Source organism: Suricata suricatta, chromosome 17 (assembly GCF_006229205.1).
Source record: "Suricata suricatta isolate VVHF042 chromosome 17, meerkat_22Aug2017_6uvM2_HiC, whole genome shotgun sequence".
NCBI lineage: Eukaryota > Metazoa > Chordata > Mammalia > Carnivora > Herpestidae > Suricata > Suricata suricatta.
In genome coordinates, this window is record NC_043716.1 from 8,808,613 (window position 1) to 8,816,973 (window position 8,361).

General features: G+C 43.4%; 1 protein-coding gene across 1 annotated transcript in view; it reads left to right on the forward strand.

Moving 5' to 3' along the window:
- The first annotated feature begins 1,160 nt into the window (after positions 1 to 1,160).
- Positions 1,161 to 8,361, forward strand: part of CENPV (centromere protein V) — an 18,372-nt gene continuing 11,171 nt past the window's right edge. The window contains exon 1 of the mRNA XM_029927625.1: positions 1,161 to 1,219. Coding sequence (XP_029783485.1) covers positions 1,176 to 1,219 — 44 coding nt within the window. The 5' untranslated portion in view covers positions 1,161 to 1,175. The remainder of the gene's footprint in view (positions 1,220 to 8,361) is intronic.

The window sequence follows — 8,361 nt, forward strand, 5'->3', positions numbered from 1 at the left end:
AGTTTAGGAAGTCCTGCGTTTGAGTCCTGCGTTGGGCTCTGTACTGAGAGCTCAGAGTCTGGAGGATGTTTCCGATTCTGTCTCCCTGTCTCTGCCCCTTGCCTGCTCGTATTGTCTGTCTGTCTGTCTCTCTCTCTCAAAAGTAAATATTTTTTAAAATTTAAAAATAAATAAGTAAACCTTAAAAAAAAAAGCACTTAAGTATTGAGAGTAGAGTAGAAAGAGAAAAAATTTTCTCCTTTGAATTACCTAATTCAAAGTGCTGAAAATACTTCCAGGTTTATATAGGAAAATGTGGGACCAGGTGGGTGGTGAAAGTCAAATCACCGGTCATGTCTCGGAGTCAGTCATGGTGGGGAAGATCTTGCTGGCTCAGGAAAGTCCTTGTGGCTTGAGGGGGTAGTTTTCCATTCCCATGGGGGGCGGGGGGGGGGGGCTTTGTCCTTAGGGTCTTCCTCCTGAGCATAGGACAGGCTGGAAAGAAGCACCCAACTAGCAAGTTTGAGGTCAAAATGGAGGCAGCTGAATCCTCCTCCATCAGCACGGTGCCTGGTACTCAGTAAGCACTCAGGACCACCACATACATGGCTCAGGAAGAGGAAATCTTTTTCTAGCTCACTGAGAAGCCTCAGTCAGCTTGCCAAGTCCTTTGCCTGCTAGCTTGTATCTGCCCAGAAGAGACTTCTTTTCCTAGATGCCACGAAAGTTAGGACCCCTGCAAATGCCCAGGAAACAGAATTAACGACTGGCACGTTGGTTGGTAGGAGGGATGTGGGTATTGAGATAAATAGCAGGGAGGAGCATTTGGCAGGCTTAGTTGGTGGAGCATGCCACTTTTGATCTGGGGGTTGTGAGTTCGAGTCCCACTTTGGGTGCATATATACATATATGTATCAGCAGGAAAAGAAATCAGGCCTGTCACACGAGCTGAGAAATCTGGGTGCTCCTCCCAGGGTTGAGAGAGGACAGTATGGTCAGTCCACCCTAATCTCTATCAAATGCTTTTTCTACCTTCCAGTTGCTGGAGTTTCTGGAGGCCTCTCAAGCGTGAGGGTACAAAATGGTGCCTCTAAGAGCCTTCCCTCCTAGCGGCTTCTCTCCTACCTGGTCTGTCCCGCGCAGGGACTCCTGCCCCCTGGTGGCCACCATGGGTTCTGCACACTCCCAGGAGCTACATGCTACCTGATTCTGCGGGCGGGGGAGCAGCACCAGGTCCGCGGTAAGGTCAAACACAGACAAATCGAGTCTGGAAAACACGCTCGTGTCGGAAGGCACCGTTAGGTCCTTTCTTATGTGTGTATACTTCTAGTGATTCTGTCCCAAATCTCGGGAACCGACGCTCTAGGAAGAAAAAGCAAATTGAACGCACTACACTATTTTCAGATTCTGTTTCCTTAAAATCCTGTGCGAACTTGCCGGGGTTATTTGTGTTTTCCCTTCAGAGCTGAGTGTTGCATCTGCTGTCCTTCGGGCATATCACACACTGGATCTATTTCTCCACATCCTGAGTCACTGGAGACTTCATCATGTTCGTTTTAGAGGGCCTATGCTAGAAGCAAAAAATGCCCACTTAAAACGACTTTTTAAGGGGATCCTGAGTGGCTCAGTCATAGAGCCTCCGACCTCAGTTGGTCATGATCTCCAGGGTCGTGAGTTCGAGCCCTGCACCCCTCTTGCTGCTGTCAGCGTGGAGCCTGCTTCAGATCCTCTTTCTCCCTCTCCCTGCCTCTCCCCTGCTCACACTCGTTCTCAGAAATAAACACTGAAAAATTAATAATTTAAAAATAAAATTATGGCAAAATGGAAAGAGCATAGAGTTTATCATTTTAGCCATTTAAAAAAAATTTTTTATAGTTTATTTTTGAGACAGAGAGAGAGAGAGAGCATGAATGGGGGAGGGGCAGAGAGAGAGGGAGACACAGAATCTAAAGCAGGCTCCAGGCTCTGAGCTGTCAGCACAGAGCCCGATGCAGGGCTCGAACCCACACCGAACCATGAGATCATGACCTGAGCCGAAGTCAAACGCTTAACCAACTGAGCTACCCAGGTGCCCCCATCTTAGCCATTTTTAAGTGTACAGTTCCGTGGCATTAAATACATTCCCACTGTTGTGAAACCGTCACCACCACCCATCTCCAGAACTTTTTTCTCTTCAACTGAAACCCTGTCCCAATGAAACTCCTCAGTTCCTAGCAACCACCATTCTGCTTTCTGACTCTATGAATTTGACTACCTTAGGCACAAAATTGCCCACTTTTGATTCTTACAGATGTGTTTTGTATTGTGAATCTGCTATCATATTTTATATCCACGATGTGAAAGCACGAGTCCTTCACTTTATATTTTTACTTGTGCTTTAAAAATGTTGGGGCATCTGGGTGGCTCAGTCGGTTAAGCGTCCAGCTTCGGCTCAGGTCATGATCTTGGTCAGACTTCAAGCCCTGAGTCGGGCTCCATTCTGACAGCACCCCTCTCGCTGGAGCCTGCTTCAGAGTCTGTGTCTCCCTCTCTCTCTCTCTGCCCCTCCCCTACTCTCACTCTGTCTCTGTCTCTAAAAAAATGAAGAAGCATTAAAAATAATAAAAATAAAAATGTAGTAAGATTTTTCTATTGTGGTAAAATATGTATACGATTTAGCATTCTAACTTTTTTTTTTTTTAAGGTTTACTTTTGAGAAAGAGAGCGGGGAAAGGTGGGGGGGGAAGAGTGTCCAAAGCAGGCTCTGCACTGACAGCAGCTAGCCCAATGAGGGGTTCGAACTCACAAACCGTGAGGTCATGACCTGAGCCAAAGTTGGAAGCGCAACTGACTGAGTCACTCAGGTGCTCCTCATTCTAACTCTTTTGAAGTGTATCATTCAGTGGGCATAAGTACATTCACGATGTTGTGCAGCTGTCACTGCTGTCCCTTATCAGAACTTTCCCATCATCCAGAGTAGCACTCTGTACTCATTAGAGTGAGTCCCCACCTTCCCCACCCCACCCCCTCAGCTCCTGGTAACCTCTATTCTACTTCCCATTTCTATGAATTTGAATCCAGGAAGAACTTGAATGTCATTTCTGGTGAAAACTTACTCATGTTAATTGGCTGTTGGAGTGGATAGCCCATTGTCTACGTATAACATTTTAGTTCAGAAAATGGCCAATATCAAATAGCAGTTGTGATTTAGGAAGTCCTTTCTTTTAAAGATTTTTATTTTTTTTTAATGTTTTTATTTGAGAGAGACACACAGAGTGAGAGCAGAGGAGGGGCAGAGAGAGAGGGAGACCCAGAATCGAAGGCTCCAGGCTCTGAGCTCTCAGCACAGAGCCAATTGTGGAGCTTGAACTCACATACCATGAGATCACGACCTGAGTCAAAGTTAGATTTTAAAAGATTTTATTTTTAAGTAATATGTACACCCAACATGGGGCTCCAACTCACAACCCCAAGATCAGAGTCACGTGCTCCACCGACTAAGCCAGCCAGGCACCTGTGCTTTAGCCAGTCTTAACAAAGCCTACCCAACTTCAAGGATGCTACTAAAAGGGTTCCAAGCCAGAGTTGATGAAAATATTTTCCACTGAAGAGCCTAAAAGGGATGAACTCACAGTTCAAGCCCCCCACTGAGCCTAGAGCTTACTTTAAAAAAAAGGGTTGGGGGCGGGGGAGCCTGGCTGGCTTAGTTGGAAAAGTGTGTGACTCTTGACCTTGGGGTTGTGAATTCGAGCCCCAAGTTGGGAGTAGAAATTACTTTGATAAATGGTTTAAAACACTTTAAAAAGAGAGATTAAGAAAGCATGTAAAATCCTGTGATAAGCCTTTGAATTTATTCTGTTTCTGTGGTTGTACTTCTTTTTTCATTTCTTTTTTTTTAAGTTTATTTATTTTGAGAGAAAGAGAGAGAGAGAGTGGGGGAGGGGCAGAGAGAGAGGAGAAGGAGAGAGATTCTCTAGCAAGCTCCACACTGTCAGCGCAGAGCCGGACGTGGGGCTCATGGGACCGTGACCTGAGCTGTAACCAAGAGTCAGGTGCTTAACCAAGTCACCCAGGCGCTTCTCTTGTTCATTTATAATGTACAAATGTGCACTTTGTTTTGTTTATTTTTCTTTATCAGGCTTGATAAACCGTGGTAAGGTGTTTATCTTATTGACACCCAGATAATGATGAAGATGATAATAATAATAATAGTAAAGATACACATATACACATATCCTCGCAAATTTCCTGAACCTCATGGGTAACAGGAGAACTGTACAAGTTTTCACACTGAAGGAAGAGGCTATTTTTAAAAAGGAAAGCAAAGAAATCTAGCATGAGAATTCTCATCTGCTGCACTGGAAACGAGAAGACAGTGGAATAAATCTACAAACAGAAAAGAAGCTGCCACTAAGAGGCAAGAATCTTATTCCCAGACAAAATGCCGTTCATCTTTTGGGGCAGCAGAAAGATAACGTTAGATGCTCAAGGGCTTGATACATTGCCCCTGGGCGCTAGCTGAGGAAAAGCCTCAGAGTTCTCTAATCAGCTGATAATTATATTAGAAAAGAGATGGCGATATTGGGTAGATGAAGAGTACAGTACTTGTGAACAACTAATTTTGGATTAGGTAGAGTTAGATCTTTTTCCCTTTCTTTCCCACCAATTTTCTTAATTTTTTTCATTTTCTTTAAGAAATATTTTTAAAAATCTTTATCTTTAAGGTTTATTTATTTATTTATTCATTCATTCATTTTTAAAGTAATCTCTATACCAGATATGGGGCTCGAACTCAGAGCCCTGAGATCAAGAGTCATGCTCTTCCTACTGAGCCGGCCAGGTGCCCCTATTTTTTCATTTTATTTAAATATAGTTATTATTTTTTAATGGATAATTTATTCATCCAACAGTTTGACTGCCAGGGTCAGCAGCAACTCTTAGAGCTGACAAGGTGGTAACAATATTAATGAGGTAAGAAATAACACGGTGTAAATGTTCAGTAAAGAGTTTTCAAATAGAAGATACCCTTGGGTGCCTGGGTGGCTTGGTTGCAAAGCATCTGAGTTTGGCCTAGGTCATGATCTCCCCATTCGTCAGTTCAAGCCCCACGTAGGACTTGCTGCTGTCAGTGCAGAATCCAATTTGGATTTTCTATGGCTCTCTCTTTGCTCCTCCCCCACTTGCATTTTCTCTCTCTCTGAAAAATAAGTCTTTAAAAATTTTTTTAAAATGTTTACTTATTTTTGAGAGACACAGAGACAGAATGTGAGCAGGGGAAGGGCAGAGAGAGAAGGAGACACAGAATCCGAAGCAGGCTCCAGGCTATGAGCTGTCAGCACGGAGCCCAACGTGAGGCTTGAACCCACGAACTGCGAGATCATGACCTGAGCTGAAGTCAGATGCTTAACTGACTGAGCCGCCCAGGTGCCCCTGAAAAATAAATCTTAAAAAAAAGTAAAGACATCACCCTATTAAGTTAGCTTTAAGTGGAGAAAACAGTGAGAGTTATTGCGCACCCAGAACCCAAGGTGTCTGACTCTAGGAACAACATTGATTCAATCAATGAGTGACTAGAATAATAGGAAAGAATAGTCAGTGTACCTCTCAGATGAGTAGTAGTGAAATAATAAAAATTAAAGGAATTAAGTTAGGAATTTTGGAGGAACTGAGTGATTTTCATAGGAGAATGGTTGACAGCATAGAGTACCAAGCATGTGTTTGGTTTTTTTTTTTTTTTTTTGGTAGAAATAACAGCGGATTCTATACTTTATATGGAAATGCACAGGACTTAGAAAGGCTTACATCATCTCAGAGAAGAACAAATCTGGAGGGCTTCCTCTGATTTCGGGACTAAGCTAAGCAAGACAGAGTGATCTTCGTATAAGGATAGGTAAGCAGATCAACAAGAAGATATCTATGTGGAAATAAGATTAACCTGGCCTCACACAAAATCAGAGATACAAAAATTAGAGGTGGATCATACACGTAAGTATGAAAGCTTCTAGAAAAAAAGGTAGAGGAGACCCCATGACTTTGGGGCTGGAGAAGATTTTTTAAACATGACATGAAAAACACTGACCATAAAATCAAAACATCGCAACTCATCAAAACGTACTATAGTGAAGAGGAGAGTCACAACTGGGGGAATGTGTTCTGAATATATATGTGTGGCAAAGAACTCCTAGACCTCAAGCAACCCAGTTTATAAAATGGACTCTCAGAGAAGTGCCTGTCAACAGGCACTTTACAAAGGTCAAGAAACCCATAAGAAGATGCTCATTGTCACTATAGGTCAAGGACATGCAAAAAATGCCACAAGGAGATACACCACTGCACACTTAGCAGGAAGGCTAAATTTAATTTTTTTCAAGTTTTATTTATTTAAGTAATCTCTACACCCTGCACAGGGCTCGAACTCAGGACCCTGAGATCAAGAGTTGCGTGCTCTTCTGGGGGCGCCTACGTGGCTCCGTCGGTTGAGCACCTAACTCTTGGTTTCGGACTGAGGTCATGCACTCATGGTTCCTGGAGCTGGAGCCCTGCATCGACTCTGTGCCGACAGTGCAGAGCCTGCCTGATATTCTCTCTCTGCTCCTCCCCCGCTCGTGCAGTCTCTGTCTCTCTCAAAAATAAATAAATAAATTTAAATTATTTTTAAAAAGTCTCACGCTCTTCTGACTGAGACAGTCAGTTGCCCCAGAAAGGCAAAAAAAAAAAAAAGTTTATTTATTTTGAGAGAGAGAGAGTAGGAAAGGGGCATAGAGAGAGAGAGAGAGAGAGAGAGAGAGAGAGAGAATGCCAAGCAGGTTCCATGCTGTCAGGGCAGAGCCTGACACTGGGCTCAAACTCAAGAACTGTGAGATCATGACCTGAGCTGAAATCAAGGGTCTGACGTCCAACTGACTGAGCCACCCAGGCGCCCCCAGAGAAGCTACATTTAGGGGCACGTGGGTGGCTCAGTCGGTTGGACGTCAGACTCTTGATTTCAGCTCAGGTCATGGTCTCCTGGTTCATGGTTCCAGCCCCTCGTGGGCTCTGTGCTGACAGCTCAGAGCCTGAAGCCTGCTTTGGATTCTGTGTCTCCCTCTCCCTGCCCCTCCTCCGATCATGCTGTCTTTCTCTCTCTCTCTCAAAATAAATAAACATTAAAGAAGAAGAAAAATTTAAAAGACTGACAATACTGAACGTTGTGAGGCAACTGCTACTCTCCTACATTCCTAGCGGAGTGCAACATGGTACAGCCACTTTGCAAATGTGGCAACTCCTACAAAGACATAACGTATGACCAGCAAGTCCACTCCCATGTATATAGTGAAATGAGTTCTCAAAAAGACTTGTACACAGGAGTAAATGTAAATGGCAGTTTTATTCATAATTGTCCCCAAATTGGAAACAACCCAAATGTCCATCAAAAGGAGAATAAATCGTGATGTACTTATAAGTCAAATATTAGCTAGCAATTAAAAAAGAACAATTGATACACCAAACAGCTTGGATGATTCCCAAGAACATTATGCTGAGTGAAAGATGTAAGACATAAAAGAGCACAGGATGTTTTTTAATTTTTTTAAATGTTTATGATTGAGAGAGAGACAGAGTGTGAACAGGAGCAGAGAGAGAGGGAGACACAGAATCCAAAGCAGGCTCTGGGCTTTGAGCTGACAGTACAGAGCCCGGCGCGGGGCTCAGGGCTTGAACTCACAAACCCCGAGGTTATGACCTAAGCCGAAGTCAGAAACTTAACTGACTGAGCCACCCAGTCATTCTGTGTCTCCATCTCTCTTTCTGCCCCTCCCCGCTCATGCTCAGTCTCTCTCTCTCAAAAATAAATAAAACAGGGGCGCCTGGGTGGCTCAGTTGGTTGAGCATCCAACTTCTGCTCAGGTCACGATCTCACAGTTTGTGGGTTTGAGCCCCACGTTGGACTCTGTGCTGACAGCTAGCTCAGAGCCTGGAGCCTTTCTTTGGATTCTGTGTCTACCTCTCTCTCTGACCCTCCCCTGTTCACACTGTCTATATCTCAAAAATAAATAAAAAACATTTTTAAAATGTATTTAAAAAATAAATAAAACATTTAAAACATTTTAAATAACTTTCAAGAATAGGTAAGACTAACCTATGTGATAGAAGTCAAGATAGTAACCTCCTGTTTTCTTTCACCCTAGAGAAACCCTCCGGAGTGCTGGAAATATTCTATCTTTGAATTGGTGGTGGTTTTGCTCTTACAATATCTGCATTTTGCTTTTTTTATATAGTTTATTGTCAAATTGGTTTCCATAAAACACCCAGTGCTCTTCCCCTTAAGTGCCCTCCTCCATCACCACCACCTCTTTTCCCCCCTCCCCCTTCCCCTTCAACTCTCAGTTCATTTTCAGCATTCAATAGTCTCTCAAGTTTTGCATC